At 40.7% G+C, this 23,419-nt stretch overlaps 1 protein-coding gene across 5 annotated transcripts in view; it reads right to left on the bottom strand.

The window, feature by feature from the left end:
• Positions 1–23,419, bottom strand: part of PTPRD (protein tyrosine phosphatase receptor type D) — a 470,419-nt gene that overhangs the window by 89,647 nt on the left and 357,353 nt on the right. For 4 of the 5 annotated variants that reach the window (XM_016223577.2, XM_087822669.1, XM_016223578.2 and 1 more), the window contains exon 22: positions 15,012–15,109. In XM_016223577.2, coding sequence (XP_016079063.1) covers positions 15,012–15,109 — 98 coding nt within the window. Of the gene's footprint in view, positions 1–15,011; positions 15,110–15,617; positions 15,660–23,419 lie in introns of all 5 variants that reach the window. The other variant, XM_016223581.2, reaches the window with a different exon arrangement.

Below are 23,419 nucleotides of genomic sequence, written 5' to 3'. Positions count from 1 at the left end.
CTAAAGGAAGCCAAAAATGGATTCTCTCCCCAGACAGAAAACCATTGCCCATGAAGCTGCTGCTCCTCTGTCCACACAGGACATGTGCTGCAGTAATGTTTCAACCTGATGAGCCATCTTTACTCATGACCTGGTCAGTGATACCCATCTCGGTATCACATGGCTATGCTTGGGAAGTGGCAGGTAGAGACAAAGAGCCAACGAGGTTCCTGTTTCATTTTTGAAACTATTCCTACGTTCACTGCAGAAATATTTACCATGCTAGTCACAGGGTGACCCCAATCAATAGAATACATTCCCTAGTCTAAGGAAGCTTTAATTCCGGTGGAAGATAGACAAGTAAAACAATGCAGACTGCAGTCCCAGGCACTCTCACGGATTCAGCCACAGCAAAGCGTAGATCAAATCTGCCATATACAGTGACAGGCACCTGTCTCGCCTTAAGGTCGGCCTTCCATACTCATGCTTCCTTCAGACTCTGACACTCAGCATTTTCAGACAACTCCACAGTGCCAACAGCTCCCTCCACCAGGTGTTTAAAAACAGTGCAAACAAAGTAAACAGAAATCTTCACCAAAACAGAGGGGGGTAAAAAGCTTAGTGGTGTCCTTGACTTTTTATAATATACCCATTTAATTGTCAAATATAAAGTAGATCCACTAAATTATACACTTTAAAATACTGAACTTTATAATACATGTTTTCTATCTCAATAAAAAAAAAAAAATACATGAAATATATCATGCAAAATTATTTTTTGCCTAAAACCATTCTGCTGCTTTCAATACATAAAGATCACCTCTCCCTGGCTGCTGTGGCTCAGTTGGTTGAGCATCACCAGTTCACCGAAGGGTCACAGGTTCGATTCCCAGTCAGGGCACATGCCCAGGTTGCGGGTTTGGTCCCCCAGTTGGGTTATGTATAGGAGGCAACTGATCGGTTTCTCTCCCCCCGTCCTCTCTCTCCCTTCCTCCCTCTCTAAAATCAATAAAACATATTTAAAAATAAATTAAAAAAAAAAAAATCCCCTTATCACAATCCCCGATAGCTATCTAGATTCCTAGCTGATCATGAGTGTTCTCACACAGAAAGCAAAACTTCTGCAATGTTTCATTACCCTGACGTTAACATGTGTTACTACAGTTTTATTTCAGAAAACCTTTCCCCTTATTCATTAGTTTCTTTTTACCTGGGGGGTGGGGGTGCCTAGAAAACATCAGCTGTTACATAATGTTAGATGTGAAACTGGCAGAGTCCACGTCGCCTAAGCGCCTTGAAAACACGGGGGGGCGAGATTAGACTTCAGGAATCCTCAACTACAACGCCATGGCAGGCACCTTATGACACGGATGGAAACCTCTGAAGCTTTAGGAAATTTTAAAAATTATTTTGAAGATAATGGAAGAATCCTTGAGCTGTGACAGAAAGGATCAATATGGAAGGAACAGAAGGGGAGGAACGAAAAAGGAAATCGATGCCCAGCTGCTGCTGGCAACACCCCCAGCTCCGGGGCGCAGGCCGGCAGTTCCACTCGCCCGGCGTCTCCACCGAGGACGAGGCCAGTCCACTAACGGGAGGATGGGAGACAGCTCTCCTGCCTCGCTGCCGCAGCACCCCAACTGCTGTCCACACGGGAGGCAGCGCCCCACGGTCCCGACCGTGCCTGGACGGTGTGTCAGGCACCTCGGCCGTGTCTGCACTCCCTGCAGGACACCAACAGGAGGCAGGCCTCAGCCTGCGGCGGGGCAGGGCCACGGTCACAATGAGCAAACAAGGGGGGCTGGCGTCGGGAAGACTGTCATCTTTGTAACACCTACTCACCGTGTTGTGTGGCAACGAGACAAACAGAACCCCAAGGTGAGAGAGAATTTACAAGGGCCCCCAGTGGCACCATCATGTGACGCTCAGCTTCGGCCTCCTCAGTGCAGCTCCTGAAGCTCCTCGCCACCTGACACAGCGGGCGCTCTGACAGGAATGAACGCCGGCGCTGAAGCAGAGCCAGTCCCGACCGCGAACCCCGCGCCAATGGAAATAAGCGCGAGGCGGCAACGAGCTGGCTCACCCCTACCGTCTCGGAGCATGGCAAACCTCTCATTGTGAAGCACCGGCTCCATCTTTTCAAGTCATTTCGCGGCAGCTTTTATACGACATGAACTTGCAGAAACTTAAAAGAGGATTTTGCATTTGTGAACGAATGCTTCCAAAATCTTAAGGATAAATGTCACTTCGTGTCGCTTAATACACTTATGAAGCTTCCTTTATTGTAGTGAACGGGTTCTCCTTCCATCACGGGTCTTATCTAAATAAAGCTGGAATTGGATGGGTGATTTGTGGAGAGGGGGACCCTTTTCCTGTAAGTGTCTTCAACTTTTTTTTAATTGTCAGGACTAAACGAGTAAATAGACTCTGGTCTATAGCTCAAAACGTCAAGACCTGAACAAGTAAATACCAACTATGGTCTGTGAGAGGTGAGACCAGGTCTTCACACCTCCCGGTCCTCCACACACCTGCTGTTTCCTCTCTCCACTTATTTGCTCAGTGAGTTGGTCAAGGTCAGAGGACAAATGCAGTCACCACTGAAGTCCGAGCATGACCCTGACACCAAGCCATGCGGGTTCATATCCTAGCTCTGCCACTTACCAGCTGTGCGACAAACTGAACAAGTTACTTAACTTTCCTGTGGCTCAGTTCAGTCCCCTCGTCTGTGACATGGGGATACTAACAGTATCTACTTGGAAGGACTGACTGAGGGAATACATGTGATGTGCTGTGAAGAGTACCAGGCACAAGAGTTCACTGTCATTATCATCCCTGCACAGCTCCCTTTTTTAGACTGTGAAGCCTAGAGGAAGGCTAGGTATTATTATGAGCATAATATTATACAGTTTAATAGCAAAAAAGAAGGTATGAAGAAACATGCTGAAAACTAGCATGAGGGAGGGGAAAAGGGGGAGGAAGAGGGGGGAGGGAGAGAAAGGAAGGGGAACGGAGAGTGGGAGCAGGAGGGGGAAGGGAGGGGAGGGAGAACGAATGAATTCAAGGACCTCCATGAGATGGAGTCTGAATGACTGATGAATGCCCAGCATGAAGGAATCTTACTCAGCAAGCGAGCAATAATGCAGTTCTGATTACGCCGCATGCATGAACTTCTTAGTTAAAGCCAAATACTCCGATTGCTGCATCTGGAGATGACCAAATGTCTCCCAAGGCATTGCTAAGTCCACACGTTCATGTAACGTCTCAATGCCCGCATCTTTCTCTTTCTTCTGTACTCCCCTTTATGGTGGTGTGTCCAACGATTACTTTCCAAATAGAATGACAAACTTAAGCCACAGTAGAAAGGCCATGGCAAATAATATTTTCAAAACCATTTATTAAATTTGAAGAGAAGTACATAAATAAGCAAAGGCATCATCCCAACCATGTAGGGCAGCAGCAGGCTCTCCTTGCTCAAGCCCTTGTTGCAGCACTGCTACAATGTGCCCAAAAGCTGTCCTCACAGGTGACATCAACACAGATGCATTCCTTTGGTCCCTGGGGCTCTTGCAACTTTAAGAGTAGAAGCCAGGAGTCACTTCCAGGACTTGAGAGTATTTTTGAGATCAACCTAGTGCAGAGTCCTTAGCATGTTGTCACTACCTTTCAAGGGTGTAGTCACCTTACCCACTTCACCTCTCAGGAAAAGGACCCTGACTTTGCAGTGACAGGCACAGACCCAGGCTTAGATCCGTGGCGTGAGCCAGGCCCCTTCTCATCTCCACGCCTTCCTATGGGCATCTCCCTTGCCCCGAGGTCTTGCATTTCTAGCAAACTTCAGTGACTCATCAACTCAGATGTTCTCTGGGAAGGTTCTGCGCAGTACTGCTCCTTCTGAAACAAGCTCTCCCCATACCCATCATGTTCTGATTATTATTGGCTCTTTTTCTATTTTCCCTAGGACACTGTGGACCCACCTAGAACAGAGCTTATTCCTTGATAATTTTCTATTCTCTAGTAAATGTCAAAGAGGAAGGCATGTGAATGGTTCCTCTTATAAATAAGGAAACAGATCGGGGGGCAGGTAGGGGGGTAAACAACTTATCCACGGGCATTAAAATCCATAGTGGAGACAGGAGGACAGGTTCTACTCATCAGTGAGAAGGATTTTATTTTTTCTCGAGTTTTAATGTGGATGTAATTTTCAGAAATTCCATTATGTACAAAATATGAAAAGAACTCTGCAGACATCATAACCACCTTCCATCTTCATCACCCCTCAACCTTCTCTTAATCGCTTTCGTAGAGCTCCTTTTTGGAAGGAGGAAGGAACTGTTAAAAGACAAATGACTTGTGAGGAAAATTCAGTGTTATTAAGTGACTAACAGGTAGGTCATGGGCATTAAAGTTCACAGCATTGAGGGCCACTTGCATTTACTGTGCGCTTGCTTTGCACAGAAAGGCAAGAGGCCAGGTACCCAACCTATATTCATCTTCATAACAACCTTATGAGGAGATGCTAGTATTTTCATCTTTAATATGAGAACCAAAGCTACTCCAGGTGAAGCAACTGGGTCCGGGTCAAGTGGCACAGCTACTAATTGGCACCGTCAAAATATAAACCTTGTTTTCCTTGACTTCAAAGCTCCCCCTGGCATCTGCTGGGCATCCCTCTAAATGCACCCTGGCCCTAAAATCCCAGCTTCATTTTAAAATAAAAAATAAAACTCAAGAAGTGGCCACTTTCTGAATTCTTGCTGTCGTCTCTTTGAAGGTGAAAGCTTACTTTGGAACTAGACACTTAAAGACTGTTTCCTGAGAGCCTTGGGCTCCGCATGGGAACAGGTGGAAAGACAATTTGGACACTGTCCTGTGATGGTCAAGGGCCAAATAGTTATAGTGAACTTGTATGGAAACAAGGATGGAGGAACAAAAAACTAGACTTATATGAGATCCCCCCAGGTACCAGTACGGCTCCAAGAAGAAAAAATGGAAAAAAAGAAAAGGCTCATGTAGAACAGATATGGAGTTTACTGCCAGTAAGGAAAATGTTTGAGGTTGAAAAGTAGATACAAGAACAAACATTAAAAAGTCCAAGCAAAAATCAGCTTTGGAAATTGAGAATTTGGTTGCAGTTTGAGCTCTAACAACTACCCAAGTTCAGAAAGAAAAAAACACGCTAAACACAGAGACCCACTCCCTGGTCTTGGAGGCACTGTTTCTTCTAGGGTGAGCTGCTGCGTCTTTGAGTCTGACTAGGTGTTGACAAGATGCAGAAAGGCACCCAGCTGGGAAGGGGCCCGCTCTCAATCTTGGTGAGTGAGGCGGGTCCTCAGTTACAAAGAAAGCAAGCATCTTCTCAAATTGCCAATTGGCGGGCCCATCTCTACTGTAAAAACTACACTACACTGGGAGATTAGTCAGTAGGTGCCTTTCAGTTAAATCTGAGGCGTCTGCATTAAAACGAATTCACTTCTTTACTGTGGAAAGATAATAACAGTCTATTTTCTGAGAGAAAAGGGCCTGAAAATCAGGCTTCACTGCTGATAACTCAGGTGGGCATGTCGGCTGGGGAAAGCTGCTCTTTTTACAGAAAGACCTTCTTTGTTCTGTTCGCTCCTGTTGTTGGTACTAGCAATTCTGATCACAACAAAGAGTTTCTGTGAACTGTAAATTTAGTTCGAAATCGATCCAGACACACTTTGTGAGTAATCTGCTACGTGCCCAGTGCTGAGCTTGCTGCCATGCGGCCAATGGCAGACAGGAGGTGTGACGCCTGATCAGGGGAAGGCTAAATTTGAACACAGAAAATGATTACAATAAGAGAAAGGGCAACATAGTAAGTGGTGATTGCATTGGTTTAAACTAGCAAGTTTTCTTTTTACTTCTATTATTATTATTACTACTATTTCTTTTTAGTAATTTCAGCAAAGTCCTAGGGATTTGACCAATGACAGGGATGGGAAGACACAGAGGTTTCACTGATTCTTAGACATACTTTTATTTCCCTCAGTTTAACATCTCTATAAAATTGATGTGCATCTTAAAACTGATGGCATCTATTTGATGCAATAAATAATAGCTTCTAAGACAACCGAGTGCTTGTATCAGGGACTCTGTTAAGAATTTTACATGCGTTTATTTTAAGTTACCTATGAGGTAAGAACTATAATTACTCTCTTTGTAGAGGTGAAGAAACTAAAATACAGAGAGGTTCAGTGATTTGTTTAAGGTCACACAGCTTGAGCCAGGGGTCAAACTTAAGCAAGCCTAAGTCCAGGTCTATGTACTTAGACACTGCGCTATTGTTAGCTCAGTGGGCAGATGTCCCTGAGCGGCAGGTGGATGGGTTTGGACCCAATCTGAAGCTATGTTCCTCAGGAAGTGGGTAACAACTCCCCTACCCTCACCCCTGATCCTAGAGCATCATGAGATTCCACTTTGGAACAGTAAATGTAGCCATTCAGCACACCCTGAAGGGAGTCAATTTGGCTTATACAGCTCAGGTATAGAAAGGTTACTACTTTTTATTTCACAAAATCGCTCATTTTTCTTATTCTATTATAAAGGACACCATAATTTGTTCAAAATTTTAAAAAAAGTTAAAAATCTTTTGTGGCTCAGGTGTCAAAAATATTTAAAAATAGAGGCTTTTCCCTGATCTAGTGCAGTGTTCAACTCTGCATAATGGATGAAAATAGATCTCTGTTTTCCTCCACTAGCTTACTTCAGGAAGCTGCAGGAGCCACTTCCAAGAAAAAACCAGCACATTCAAATCTGGCAAAAAAAAAAAAAGTCAGGGCGGGGGAGGGGGGTGGTGTGTGTGTGTGTGTGTGTGTGTGTGTGTGTGTTTTTCTTGTCTGTGTCTGTGTAGTGCCCTAATAAATATTCACCCTCATGAGTTTACGTATAAATTATAAACTAATTGAAAGCAGATATGACAAGTGGTTTCACATTATGAATGCTCGTGGGTTTACAAAACATTTAGCAACCAAGGCTATGTGCGTACAAATGTACTTTGGTGCACATGGTCAAACATACCAAGAGCCTTTTCCTAGGGAAAACAGAACTGTTTTCTTTGTGGTCATTGCTTTGATGACAAATTTTTGCCTCCTATGGAAAAATACAATGTTTACCATTGGGAATCAAAAATGTCTATGGAGGAAAGAAATGCATTCTTAGGATGTCATAGGAAAACCACTGGGTGTTCCCAGGGATAGTCACGCAATGTAAATTGATAAGTATGGCATTTCCACAGAAACTTCTGATATAAATATTGTTCTAGTTGGAGACTTAGGTTTCTGGACTCTATAATCAGGGCATAGTTAGACTCAAACAGTAAAATATTTAGGTCTCTAGAGCACATGAGTTAGGGTACAGAGGTCTTCTAACAACACAAAGGCATACATTTGTGACCCGGTTCAGCCATATACTAGGTATGTCACTTTGAGAAAGTCACTCTTTCCTCAACCTCTTGTTCCTTACCTCTAAGATGAGAGGGTTCAGCTACATGACCTCTGAGGTCTATTCCAGCTCTAAACATTTAAAAATATGATCTAAGCAATGTTTGCAAATGTCTCTGTATGTCTTGGCACTGTCTCAATATATTTCATTATTCGTCAAGGAAATATCTTTTTTATTTACCTATGTCACCAGAGTGTAGTGAAGACCTTAGATTAATAGACAAAGGTGCCACATAGATGCTGTTAGTAAAAGAGAAGAACAGGACACTGATATCTGAAACGTTTCAGATAAGAGGCTTGTTATCACCTGTGCAGGTATGAGAAGTGAGCTGTCAGCACATTTGGATGCTAAACGGTGGCGGACATGTGAGCGCTGAGATCAGAGATCACACAACTCGAGATGGCAGCAAAGATGCTGGGGCTGGGCTTTGTGATGGGAACAAAGTAAGTGCAGTGTCCTTTTGGTGGCCTTCTGTGAACCACAGTTTCCTGCCCTTCTCTGATCACTCCAGAAGAGACTGCTCTGCACAAGAGTTTTAATATATATGTTTAAGATAATAAGACTGAAAGAGCTCATGACAAATCTGAAGCCAGATTTCTGACTAGTCATGTCTGTGTAACTGCCGTGGCAGGATGGACCGTGTCCACAGGGTAATTTGTAAGTCAACCACTAAGGATCTGGAAGAAAATTTGCTCTTGGAACTATGTTTGCAGGGGGAGTCATTTTCTCCACCTAGACCATAAATGTATAAAATCCATAATGTTCCTGAAGGAGAGCACATGATCTAGGAGATTATTTCCATGGGAAACTACCTTGGAAACCAAATTGGGAGCTACTTTCACATCTCTAACTCTGTAGAGTTACCAGGCTACCTTTGTGTCAGGGTCTTGACCAATGGGGATGGAGTGAATACATCAGTCAACAGTGAATTAACACTATTTCTAGAAAATAAGGAACTTACCTGCATAACTGAGAGAGAAGGCTGCTTCCATCTCATTCAGTGCTATTTGTATGCTTAGGTAACCTGAACACATGTGTTCCTAAACTAAGAACTGCTTTATAATTCCAATTCTTCTTCCTCGGCCCCGTTTCTCTCTTTCTTTCCATCATATACATCGATGACAGATTAACTTCCTAAGAAACCACCTTGTATGTATGACCTGTATTCTCATTTTCTCATTCTCTGAAAACACTTTTATCATAGGATGGATCGTATTATAATTTTTCATTGAAATAGCTGTTTGTTTGATGGAAGAGTAAATTACCTGAGGGTAGGCATTGTAGGAGCTTAATAAATACTTTATTAGTTTATTAAGACTACGGGGTACTTTATTAATAACTGAATATAATTACCTCTCTACAAAAATCTTTCTTGGGCTCCTATATAAAAATAGTCTAAATTTCTAGCTACCATTTATTGAGCTCCTTATACATATGTGAATCACACACACACACATGGATAAATCATATATGTAAATATATACAAGTCACATGTGACTTGTATATATTTACATAAATGATTTATATAAATAATATTCCACATTCCCTAATTCTCATGGCAACACACTTTACAGATGAGAAACTCTCATAGGAATACATAACTGTGCAAGGCTACACCATACAATGTGTTCAAGTGAAAATATAAGTCTGTCTGGGTTCAAATCCCATGTTCTCTCTAACATTATCCCTCCCCCTCCCCCTCCCCCACACTGGTGAGCCTGGCACTGAAAAGCTCGTTAAAATTCTTGACCCTCACTGTCCAAATTCATTTCATCCAACTGCCCACCATCAATAATTCGTTCCAGCATTGCAAGCCTACTTAGCACCCGCCCCACCTCCACATACGCTTTATTAATGAAAGCTACCATCGGGGCATCTTGCTAAAATGCAGACACACACGCAGTAGGCTTGGGATAGTGCCCCAGCCCCAACTTCTGCATTTCCAACAGCCTCCAGGAGGTGCCCGATGCTGGTCTGTAGTTCACACTTTGAATGGGAGCACTCTTTTCTGCATGCCTTTGATCCTTCCCTTGACAAAATGCTCCTCGCCCCTTCTCTTCCTTGTCTCCCCCGGTTCATCATCACACTCTGACCTTTACTAAATCCCAGCAGCACTCCCTGAGGATTTAGGACTAGCTCCTTGTTCTTATTTTTTAATGCCTACTAGACATCCTGGAAGTACATGTTTCCTATAACTTCTATATTCCTCCCAGCACTTAGCATACTGCTTTTCGGTAGTAGTATGGTGGATCATCATTGGTTTGTTCTTTCAGTTCAGAAGCCCCTTTCCATAGTAATTGCCTCTCTCCAACCCAAGGAAGGAGCCAGATCTAGATGGGCGAGCTGTTAGCAGTGACGTCCTACTGTGTGTCTACACAACAAACGAGTATGTTGGAGTTCAGAGTTTGTTCTTTGGCATTTGGAATTTGACTAGCAAGAGAAATTCTGTCTCTTTTTTGAGGGGGACCTCTATGTAAATAAAAATATGACTTAAAGCCACAGTTTATGCATGTGAGTGAGAGAAATAAGAAGCTGGCCTGTTATAGGAGGAAGAATGAAGCTAGCCCCGAGAAACACAAAGGTGAGAGTTCTAGAGACTGAAAGTATCTAGTCCCAGATAACAGATCTTAAGAAACACTTATACTGTTAGCCTTGGGCTCAATAATAAATACATCATTGTGAATAAATTTATCATAGTAACATTTAAAAAAATATATCTTTATTGATTTCAGAGAGGAGAGAGATAGAAATATCAATGATAAGAGAATCGTCATTGATCAGCTGCCTCCTGCACGCCCCTGACTGGGGATGGAGCCCACAACCTGGGCATGTGCCCTGACTGGGAATCAAATCGAGATTTCCTGGGTCCTAGGTCAATGCTCAACCGCTGAGCCACGCCCAGCTGGGCAATCATGGTAATTTATAATTAAAACAAACTCCCTTTTGTCTTTCCTTATGCAAACTATGGACTATAGTTACTACCAATCTAATATAAAGAGGATTTATGTATATAATATTAATGACAATACTAACTGTGATGCCTGTCAAATGAATCTCATATTAGTTTACCTGCCATCTCAGGAAATGGTGAAATGAAGATTGGAGGGTGATATTCTGTAATACATTATCCTAAACCAATGACGGTTCTCAAATTGAAGTCTTCAGAGCACCTACATCAAAGTCGCCTGAAGTGCTGTTTCAAAATGGATATTCCCAGGGAATTCCAAACTGTGTATCTCATGAGGAGTTACTGACAAAAATATATAAAGAACTCATACAACTCAACAGCAAATAACCAAACAATTTGATTTAAAAAATGGGCAAAGGAACTGAGCAGACATTTTTCCAAAAAAGACATACAAATGACCAACAGTACATGAAAAGATGCTCAACATCACTAATCATCAGGGAAATGTAAATCAAAAGCACAATGAGATAGTGCACCTGTTAGAACGGGTGTCACCCAAAAGACAAGAAATAAGTATCGGCAAGAAGTGGAGAAAAGGGAACCTTAGAGCACTGTTGGTGGGAACATAAATTGGTGCTGCCCCTATGGAAAACATTATGGAGGTTCCTCTAAAAATTAAAAATAGAGCTACCACATGATCTTCTAATCCCACTTTTGAGTTTATAACCAAAGGAAACAACATTACTATATTGAAGAGATACTGTACCCCCAGGTTTACTACAGCATTATTTATAATAGTCAAGCTATGGAAACAACCTAATGTCTATTGATGGATGATAGATAACTTATAGGCATATATGAGTAACTCGTGGACACAGACAAAAGTCTGGAGAAGGCCTGGGGGTGGGGCGGATGCGGGGTGGAGGTGATAGATGGGGGGAAAAACAACGGCATCTGTATTACTTTCAACAATAAAGATAAATTTAAAAAATTTTCTATAAAAAAGAAAGTGAAAGAATCTTTAATAATTAAAAATGTAAGTCAAAGTTTAAAATTTTAAATTTAAACATATTTCAAAGGAAGTTGTATAAAAACAAAACGAAAAAACCAAGTATGGTATATATACAATGAAATTATTCAGTCCTAATTCTGCCATTTAAAAACACACGAATGGACCTGAGGGCATGATGCTAAATGAAATAAGCCAGAGAGGGAAGACAAATACTGTATGATCTCACTCATATATGTGCAATTTATAAAAAAACGGAAAAGAAATACCAAAAAATGGGACACATAGAAACAGAAAGCAGATTGGTGTTTGCCAGAAGCTGGGGGTGAGGAGTGAAGGAAATGGGTAAAGGTGGCCAAAAGGTACAAAATTCCAGTTGTAAGATAAATAAGTCCTGGGGTGTAATGTACACTATGATAAATATAGTTAACAATATTGTACTGTATATTTGAAAATTGCTAAGGGAGATCTTAAAAGTTCTCATCACAAGAAAAAAAAAACTGTAACTATGTGAGGTGATAGATGTTAATCAAACTTATTATTTTCAAATATATTCATATGGTCAATCATTATGTTGTATACCCTAAACTAATACAATGCTGCATGTCAATTATGTTGCAATAAAACTGGGGAAACATAAATAAAATGGATGTTCCTGGTTACCACAGCTGACCGAATGAACAAGCATTTCTGGTACTGAGAACAGAAATCTGAGTTTTAACGAGTCTTCCAGATGTGCCATGGGCATTAGCCAAGAATTTGTTTGGCAAGACCTACACACACTATTCTGAATCAGAATGAAAATGGACCACCTAAAGCACTGACTTTGACAGAAATACCAACTTTAAGGAGGGCTTTATTCTCTGCACTCTAGATGTCATCCTCAGATTCTGGCTAAATTCTAGTAGGACTTTTGGTCTCATATCACAAAATGCAAACCTAAAGTATTTGTAAAGGCCCTCAAGATGCAGTTATACTAATTTCCCAGGCCCCTTCTTCGAGCTGCCATTGAATCCAATGCCTGGGCCATTTTCCTGACAGTAAAGAAGCCTCTCACATGACCTAATAACACTGTGCTACAATTTCAACCTACTTCCTTCTATTCAGACCTCAGCTTAGTGCCAACAGCTTTCATGCCTTTAACCTTTGTTTCAGTCTTAGGATAACACATTTAGCTTCATGCATCTTGAGCGGTCAGAGTCAACATCAATCCACAGTGATTATGACAAAGTAATGAAATGCTTGGAAGTAATGTGACTTGTCTTTCTTTCGTTTTCTTCCTTGAAAATCAGTAAATGTATTCATACTTATTTGGATAATAATATGTAAATTTTTTTCAAAGTGTTTCTCTGTGTCCTAAAATATTATGTAGAGGCCTTTATCCTATTATCACAGATGAATACAACACTTAAATATCTCCATGGCTGTTAAGGCACAGTAAACTCAATTCATGCCCAGGGAGCCTTAATCACAGATCATGGTCACGATAAATGGTAAAGAGTAAGTGTGGGCGATCATGGCAATGGCTACTGGGGGAGTTCTTAACTGGAGCACTGCCAGCATGCAGTTCTCATAACTACTTTCAAGGAGCACTTCTGATCTAATGGCTAAAATGGCTAAATAAGTATCATTACAGTATGTTTACATGTAGCATTTCTGGAAAATTTCCATATTTAAAGGCCAGTTATTGCAGTCAGTGCATACCACTGAGATTGCTTTAGTGATGCAAATATTGTCCGTAGTTTAAAGTTATATTGGTAGAGAGTGAATTAATGGCTTGTTAAGAGGTTAAGCCATCAAATTTTAATTTGTGACCCATTATGTCATTCATAATCATAAGTAAAGTATTAAAGTGGGAATATGAAGAAAATATCACATAGTAAAGCACCAATAAGAATCCTGATCATGACAAAGAGCAGGTTGGAGAGGTGAAAGACGTCTGTTCGGTGAAAACTGACACTTCAGTAAGATTTTCACATTGCTCCAGGTGGCATTCCTCATATGCCTTTTTTTCCCTCCCTTAAAACTCAATTTGCAGCCTGAATTCCCAAATCAGAATCTACAGAAACTGTTTTGAAGAATACTGCATTCAGTTAAAAAGAGCCATTATGGCCAAGAAGAAGAACTGGGGAAAAATAAGAAGCAGACCATTTGATAAAATAAGACATTTCACAATCCAAGGTGAGTTTCATAAAATGGAAAATGTTCTCCTGAATGCTTGGAACAGAAGAAAGGAAAATATAATTTAACCAATAAGCAAAAACAAACAAACACAACCAAAGAACAACTAAGCACCCAACAACCCCAAAACAAAACAAAACACTCCAAACAACAACAAAAGAACAAATCGAAACAAAAAAACCCACACAAAATCCCCTTTGTGTTCTATCAAATCTCTGACAAAGGTGTTGGAGTATTCTAATTGAATAAAAGGCTATCCTGCTCTTGAGGATGGAGGTGCAGGCGGCTACAGATATGTTTTGCTTAGCCAGCACAATAATTTAACATAATCAAAACTGGAAGAGCTGAAGACTTTAGAAAGTTCATGCAAATACCCAGATTGCCACAGACCCCACTAGGTCTCATTCTCTTACATGGAGCTTCTTCATATAGTTAACAACCCTCTTGCCATGTGAGGTTGGGCCTCCTCTTGGAGGTTCTTACCACATGTGATAGGGAAAATTGTTAGAACTGGTAGAGACTGATAGATCACCTAGTCCAACAGCCTCATTTAAGGCTGATATAACAGAAACCAAGAAGGTAACCGAAATGTGTTCTAAGATTCTCACTAAGTAATCAGCAGAAACTCTATGGTAGAATTTGGGCTGCTCAGGCACTCAACCACCTTTGGTTGTTTAACACAACTGCAAGATTATAGTTGTACATTTTAGTCTTATGCTAAGTTAAACAAGGCCTAAAAGAATAATGGTTCAGTTATCAATAATTCGTAAGTTGGTTTTAATATGGATCCCTGTTCCTGGGGAATACCAGAAATATCCAGTTTTACAACTTCCTGCTTGACAAATGCCAGGACATCCAAACACACATATATACAAAGGCTTTTCATTCACTTTCATCAAGAATTCACACAGCACTTTTACAGACTCTGAAATTCCCTGATACCATTCAGTTTGCCATTGTTTCAAAACAGGTAACTTTCAGGGAACATGTGACTACTTTAATGTCAGAATAGTACTATTTTAGATGGAAGGAAAAAATCATGTAGAGGTACTCAATCATTAGAGTTTTCAGGCCATGCAAAACTAAGAGTTTGGAGGAATCTACTTATTCCCTGAAATCTCTCTTTCTCAGTAAGGATGCTCACCACGGATCAGTGTAGTTGGCATCCATGGGGTACACTGGGAAGCTTATTAATTCAGTACATTCTATGGATGTAAAACCAGAAAACATGAATCAACCTCATTAAGTAACACTGAACAAATATAAAATATTTAACACCTTTTCAAAGTACAACCCCTGTATTGATTGTATGGACACTTCTAAGTTGGCTATTTATTATAAACTTTTAGGTCAGCTTCTGATTCACATTTAAAAGTTAATACTGAATAAAGTTTTATTCACACTGATAAAATTAATTTTCAAGAATATGGTCAAAAAGAAGAAATTACTGCCAAGTATCAAGGCACGTCTTACCTCATATTCCTGGGAAAACTTCAAGTTGTCATTGGCTTTCAACCTTTCGATATGATCTGCAAGTTCCAGGATAGGTATTGGAGGATGACTAGCCATACCTATTAAAAAGAAAGAAAGAAAACACATTTGAAAACAAATAAAAGTGATGCTAACTATTCCAAAATATAAAAAATACTATAGTTAGAAATGGCCTGAAAATATGTGAGTAGTAAAGATGTTTTATGTGGAGAAGCAGGCAGATAGTTTGGTTACTCAAAGCAGGACATGCTCTGGAAGAATAAATTTTGTAGCCAAGTGGAAAAGTCACCCAGCACAGTCCCCAAACTAACACTCCTGGTGTAAAAGAAAGCGTTATTGTGCTAGGAATCAATGCGGTTAGCTCGTGGAGAAAACTGACAGTCAGGCTTGATGTCAACTTCTGCTTTGAGTAATGACTATTATGTCATTTCAAACTCCTTCTCCTGCACTGTGTGAAATGGAAATTGTGTGGAATTAAATGGTGTAAAGTGAACTAAGAAAACAGACACTGAGAAGGGCCTAAAAGGGAAAGAGTAGTAGCTTGATAGGAAACATAAAGTGACTTATGCATAATCAAGGAAAACTAACTTGACGAATGAAGGTTACCAGGGTAACCGGAATCATCTGAACCTGCAAAGGAAATGATGGTGTAAATAAAACAAAACAGAACGAATTTGTTTTTTTAAAAAAAATGAAATGTATAGTCTGATACATTTTTTAAAAGGATTAATAAAAATGCAGCAAATTCTAACAGGATTCACTATACAATGTGACTCGATTCAGACCGCTTTCATATTTCACAAATCTGCAGGTGACTGACATTCACATGCAAACATGGACGCAAAGAATGGCATGCACCACAGCTCATAGATAACCACCGATGACAAAATCAGACACCAAGCTAAGTTTCAAAAATGCTTCCACTAGTAGCAGATTGTAGAGGCTGAGGTTGCAACCTTCCCCTGGACATTTATAACCGGCCACTCTGAGGCTTTGTGGGACGTCATCCACCTCCCGTCATTCAGCCCCCAGCTGAATAATCTACAATCTACAATCTACTCCAGGTGTAAACATCTTTGTCCACTAATGGGAGACGAACCCAGGACAGTGAGCAGATGGTGAAAGAGCAAGGGGGGAAGGTGGAAAAAGAAAGGAAGCAGTGGCAGGGGGAGCGAGCGGCAGGCGCATCCTAGTCCAGCCAGCCAGCTGAGGGTCTATCAGTTTCATGGATTCCGTTCAAAAGAATCCACTGCTAATTTGGATGATTCCTGTGTCTTTTTAATGTTTTCTCACTTTTCATGATTTGCATTTCATTTCTTTCAGATTAATATTTTAAGATTAACACGAGAGAGTACTGCGGACTCATGTCGTATCGATACAAATTCCAACTGGCTAGGAAAACTTGAACTAGCATGCCCCCCGGGGAAGCCTCAGAAGCACACAGAGAATGAGAGGGGGGCTCAAACTGGAAGTCATGTTGACATTCTGCTGTCCCTGGGACTCGCTGGAGGGTGTAAGCCTGTGGAATGGTGACTGTTAACTCAACATGACAAAGTGATTTCTTTATGGGCATTTTAGAAATTATGCCATTATTGAAAGTCGCCCAGCAAGTTCCTTTATCTCAAACACCAAATTATCGATGGTTCTATTAAGTTAAAGAAAAAGCTATTTTGACTCTTCTAGATCATTATTTTAGCACAGTGCTGTGAATTTTGGTGTTTTAGCATGTTTGGGCTCTGAAAGTCTGCTTCCAGTTAGCTAAAATCTTAATAGAAGACTCAATAAAAACGAGTAGGTTTGGAAGTAGAGACTATCTGCTGCTGATATAATTATGCATTTGGGCCCAAATGCTGGAGCCCGTTTCTGGAACTTTTCCATATTGACGATAGAATTGAAATAATTTACATTGTGTGGAGGGAGCGGGTGGGTGACAGCGATCTGCTATTAAAGTGATCTTATCCAGATGAGGCGCCCCCGATGGCAAGGATGGAGAGGCGGAGGCACGAGGGAAACGGGAGTGGAATGACGCGGACATCCATTACAGTGCTTTAACAGAGAAAATAACAGAGACAAAGATGTTTAGACCTTTTCGAGCGAATCGTGGGAGAGAGTTATTATCATATATGGACTGAGTGGTGGTTTGGCTAGAGAGGGAAGACACAGAGCCAATCAGGGAGGCGTAGGGGACTGAATTACTGCTCAAAGCTGCAAAAGGAAAGCCAGTTGGAGACGGGAAAAGGGTTAGTATAACAGCAGTAGAAGGCCGGAATCATCACCCAAAGCCGCGACCAACACATCTACTCCGGCTGCGAGCGCTGCTTCGGAAGCTGCTCGCAGAGACATCCAAACACACCCGCGCCCGCTGCTTACAGTCTAACCAGGTCACGCACGCCACGCTCAGAGGCCACAGCGCTCAAAACCATTTATCCACAAGGCTCGCGGGTACGCATCGCTTAGGCTGAAGCTCTAGAACAAGTAAAACTGGCAGATCGGATGTTTCACAGCAGAGGAAGGGCTTTGGGAATCCAGCGGTGCAGGAGGGATCCTAGGCTAGACTACTGGGCATGAGCTCCAGTTCTGGTCCTGCCACCTACTAGCAGTGACACTGTGCTTGTGGTGAAGCACCTCGATCTTCTGATCTGTAAAGTACAAGGGCAGAGCTACACGAGTCCTGGAGTCACTTCCTCCTCTGTCACTCTCATTCCTACCCTGTGAAACCGGATCTGGGGACATGTGGAACAAGGGGAGGGGACTCTGGGCTGCAGCTCACATACTAAGGGTTTTCTAAACGTTACAGCACCGTTTCCTTGAGGGGCGGTGAATGTTTACTTTTTACAAAGTTGAAAACTATTATGCAGTTTAACTTTCTGCTTCTTGGATTATTTAAGTTTACCACCATTTTCTTTAGCTAATGAAAGCATATATTTTTATGCATATGTATCAACATGAAAATTACGCTAAAGAATAAACCTGAGATGAAAGTCCTCTAACAAGAAAATCTTCAGCTCATATCAGAAAATAATCACTAAAGATCTACTTTTTGCAATATACTGTTACATTACCCCCGCCCCCAAACTTCTCCATTGTCCAATGTTGAAAAAATTTTATATGATAAAATCAAGCATGCTAGATTCTGAATGAAAAACTAGACACGCTAAGAAAACTGTGAAGTTGACCTCACTGTGGTACCTTGTCAATCTTTTGTCTGGCAACCTGGCCGCTGTTCAGTCTACAAACTGAAGTTTTTACTAGACCAGTGTTTTCACATTAGCATCATTTGAGGTGTTTTAAAATTCCTTCTTTCCAGACCAATTAAGTCAGAATCTCTAAGTGTGGAAGGAAGGCATTGATATTTTTCAGGTTCCCAGAAATGGCTTAGTCCTAGGGGAATTCTAGACAAGGACCTATAACTCCATTTATTTAACTTTCATTCAAAAATCACATCAGCGTTTATGAGAATGGGATCAGCTTTCTTCTGGTGCTGCACTTGAATCTGCTCTAGCCCTTTAGCTGTCATTAGCGGCGAAGGGCTTGCAGAGGAGCTCACAATTGATGAGGACTTGCCACGGTCATGACTTCATCAGTTTGAAGCTACAATGCACAGCATAAATGCGTTTTAAAGGCACTTGTTGAATCTGAGCAGAGTTTTCATTGTGAAGCTCTGATATCCACAATATCCGCTGTTAACATGAAAAATGACAGATGTAGTCATGGAAATCTGCCCGAGGTTGGGGGAAAAACACGACAGCTACTTCTAATAGGGTGCATATTCGTGAGAATAATGTGATGGTGGCTTCCTTACAAGCAGTGAAACTTTAAAATCATAGCATTTTAAGCAAAGAGGTACCTTAGAGCTTACTTAGTTCAGCCTTTTTATTTTATGAAGTTAAGAGGACTGTGAAGCCCAGAAAAGTTAAATGACTTGTGTATGTTAGCCCGGCTAGTACATAACAAAGTCTTAAGTAGCTTGGCATCTTTCTACTGTACTATTTCTAGAATGGCAACTACAATCTTCTAAAGCAGGGGGCAAAGTTTCCAGTGGCTGACAGGGCCAGGTTGGCAAGGTACATCACTGAAGACGTCCAGGTATTGCATAGTCAACACTTTCACAAAGAAATGCACGCATCCCCATTTCCTTCCAATAGGCAGCCTTCTAGGGCTGTCTTTCATTGCCCTATTTTCAGTGAGGGCTAGAGAAAGAAAAAAATGTTTATTATATAAAAGTAACAATAAGCATGCGATGAAATGGCAACCACATTCAGTCTCAAGGTCAGGGTCATCCTCAGGGGTGATGGAGACTGCGGAGACCTTCCAGGAAGGTGAAACTATTCAGCTCCAGCAGGTATTTCCCAAGTGGTACTGCAGTGCCAAGAGGCAGAGACTTTTCAGATTTTTAAAAGCAACTGAAAACCTAGACTGTTCTATGCCGTTTCCTTAGTTTTCACTGTTGACTCAGAATTTTGGTGAAACCCCATGGGCCTCAAAGACAAGACCTTTGCCAGCCACATCTGGCTAACTAGACTGTGACTTCTGTTAGAAAGGAACAAAATGTTCCTTTTGTGTTAATTAAAATCAAAGAAGGTGGAGAGTGATAGACTGCATGCTTGTGTCCACAAGGCAATGGGCTACCTAACAAGCACTGGGTAGGGGAAAGGACAACGATACTTCTCACATGAGTCACCCTCTGACCTGTGGGTTCATCTATTTTCCCCTCCTCTCCCCATCATTTTACTAATTAGAAAAATGAAGCTCAGAGGGATAAAAGGACTTGACCAAGGAAGATCATCATTATCAGAAAAACTATGGTTCCATGGGGATCTGATGCCAGACCTGTCCGTTCTCATTTAGAGCACTTCTCACTACGCCAGGCTTGCTTGTGAATAATTTAACACGCCGGGGGAATGGCAATGTGCACAAAAATATGGGCCCGAGAGGCTGGGCTATCTACACAGTAATCCAGAGATCACAAACCATCCTGAGCTTCAGAAAACGTGTCAATAATGTAATAGCTTCATTTCAGAAGGTCTCTTGGGGGCAGGGGAGAGGTAAAGGGCACTTATACACACACCTGTATTTTCCAGTTACTTCTCAGCAAATTATTGAGCTTCCATGAAAACATGAACTAGAGGTATGCAAAGTGTTAAACACTCTAGTGTTATTTTGCAGAAGATTTTTCTTAAATCCCTAACTTACAATGTTTTTGCTTTTAAAATGTTGTTATATTACTAAGTTGGTTATCTAATCAACAGTATGGGTCCAATGACTTTTTTAATCTAGAAAGAAATGTTTGCCAAATACTTACTTTATATCCTCAGTAAATGTCAACAGGTACTTTATCACAACTATTTTGCTAAATAGAGTTGCTGAGGTCAGTAATACTGGTGGAACATCTTTAGGTGATTTTTTTTGTTACTATATAGGTGTAAGGACTCAGGAAGATTCTCTCTACAGTTTCCTTCCCAACAGAGTGTGATGAAGGCTGAACAGTTTGTAGACATGGAACAGGAAGAAACAACTTTGTTCATTAAATTTGTAACTGTAGTCCTGTCAGATTGCACTTAATTGAATTAACAATCATAGAGAGAAACTTAGTTTGTAAAATATTTGTCAGACTTTTACATAATGTATGCACTATTTAAAATAATGAATGAAATACAAATAGTCTACGTTTACTATCTGTCTCACAAGTGAATGATGAATGAAATACAAAAGAGAATGTTGATTTTTAAGGTATTATTGCTTCTTGGTAAAAACATAATGACAATTTGACTTGATCTAACTAGGATCATCATTAAGGGAAAGATACACCAAGAGTGATTTTTCAGATAAGTAATGGTGGCATAATTAAAACTCATTTTTATGTAGGACTTCTCAAAGTGCAGAATTGGAATAAACCATGTTTCTATCAGAAATTTACCATTTAAATTCTATGAATCAGGTTTTTGGAAATGTAAAATATAAAGTGTACATAGGGTGTTCTTAACCCAGGTTATATACCTAAGTTTCTTACAGTACAAAATAAAATATGAATATAAGAAAGTATACATCAAAATGGACCTTGTTAGCATTGATCCAATTAAAAGTACTAATGGATCAAAAGGCATGTAAGAGCTTTCAAAGCCCACCCAGTTGCTGGGCAGACATTTCTGCTGCTGATTCTGCTATTTCTATGCTAACTTCTTATGAGTTTGTTTTTGTTTTTCACAGCCCATCAATCACCTACCATCCATGTATGCTTTAGGGCAAAACATATTAAGGTCATTTTATGAAATAAAAATGAGGCCTTTATTGTTGTAACATCTGATCATCAATTTTTAAATCTCTTTTTCTAAAACATGCAAGTACAAACACTAGAATTTTGTTTTTGTTTAAAAATTTTTCCGGAGGAGGGGGAGAGGTATGTAAGTAGGGGGTGCAGAGACTGAAAGAAAGACTTTCTTGGGGAAAAAAATTCTGATGGAAACTGACAAATCAACCAAAGGTGTCTGGGGTGTGTGTGTGTGTGAGGGGGGGAATGTATTTTGCAGGCACAGAGAGAGGGGGTGACCAGAGAATCATATGATGCTATTAGTTACATGTTCCTGTATACCCTTTTTATACTAGAAATAAAGCTTACTTCTCTGAGATGCTAAACTTTTAAATCTGCATCACTAGAAATAAGTAATAATATGAACACATATTAGCAATTTCTCTGATTTTCTTATACACCATCTTTTGACAATACTATATTTATTATAGTCATTTTGTCTAATTCTAGAGGTTACAGCACATAGGGGCTATGCTGTAAGTAAAAGCTTTTCACAACATTTCAAAAAAATCTGTAATTGGCAGTCTCTATCAAAACGGTAAATGTGCCTACCCTACAGCCCTGCAATCACACTTCCAGGTGTCTGACATTCAGAAATAGCAACAAAGATGTGAAAAGAGAGGCTCAGTACTGCTCATTACAGTATTATTTGTAAGAGCAAAGCACGGGAAATAACTTAACCTCCACTAATAAGGAAGAAGTCCATACTTTTGTGGCGTCTGTAGGGCAGAATATCATCAGTTGTTACAAAGGAGATAAAACTTAATACACTATCTTGCAAAAAAGTCTATTTTTATATAGTTAAATGTTAAAACAGGAAACTGTATGGAAATGTACCTATCTATAGCTATAGACACCTGCTTTATATATTTTATCATCTAAAGAACTGTCTATACATATAAAAAGTCTGGAAGGATATGCACGGAGCTGCATATGGTAGATCTTTCTTGAGGGTAAAATTGGAGTAGCTATAGGAAATCTTCTACTTTTTATTTTAAATATATAGAATAAAAAATAAAAAATGGTGGAATTGAGAGCAATTTTTAAAGTGCTTCTTTTTTTTGACTTTTCAACTAATAAAAACTTTTAAACATATAACAAATTTGTGTAATATAACGAATACCTGTGTACCCACAACTTATGTACAACAATTATTAACAAGCTTATTTTTTATGTTACAAACTTTCCCCAATAAACATGTGTTGCTTTTGTAATTAAGAACAAAAAATACACAGGTGTGGGGGGGCAGTCCTAGAATAACTCTTTAAAGAAAAAACAAACCAAACGTTCCCCCCAACCTAGGCTAGTGGACATAGTTCCCTTTTGTTCAATGCGTAACTCATCTATCAGTCTCCCTAACACATACCCAGTTACTGCTGCCCACAGAGATGTGCGAGGCTTAGTAGAAGTTTCTTTTAAAAGTATCTTTTATAAGTGAGTATTCCCTTCCCGTCCTCCACAGCTCTTAGAGACTTGTAAAACTTCTAGTTCTACTAATTTCCCCTCTCCTTTTCTAATTTTGCCCAATTTATTCCATTACCATTAGAAGTGATCCGCCTAACCTCAGCTAAACGGCACCTTCCTATATATTTAGGTCTCTGCTTTCCTTTTGTAGGTCGTGGGTGATAAGGCAATGTCCCCTTCGTTACATGACCAACGCTTGTTCTGCGTGACCTTGTCCACCAACAACTGATGCTTTCCTGCTGCCAACCGTATTCTCTGAACTGACTCGGTGGCTCATGTTCCAGATACAGCTTGGCCGTACACTGGCATCTGAGCCTGGCGGACAGACAGACGGACTCATGGAAAATATCTACAGACAGAGGTTCCTGGTCTCAGCTGGGAAGGCGTGCTGAGATGCTCGAGTGCAGCGTTTCCCTGGCAGTGCCTTGACTGCCGCCAACATCTGGGCGGTGTGCTCAAGCCATGTTCTCTCCACATCTGGCAACCTCGCAAAGACGGTTCCACTGAGAACAGGCTTCCCTGCCTCCCCTTTGTGCCCTGGCTGGGAGGCAGTGAAGGGAATTCTGACCTTTTCCTGCTTCTAACCCAGACAGGTAAGTTGATGGTACTGCAGTTAAGG

This window comes from Miniopterus natalensis, chromosome 12, assembly GCF_054644295.1.
Source record: "Miniopterus natalensis isolate mMinNat1 chromosome 12, mMinNat1.hap1, whole genome shotgun sequence".
Classification (NCBI taxonomy): domain Eukaryota; kingdom Metazoa; phylum Chordata; class Mammalia; order Chiroptera; family Miniopteridae; genus Miniopterus; species Miniopterus natalensis.
Note: the sequence above shows the minus strand (reverse complement) of the source record. Positions and strands in the feature narration are given on the sequence as shown.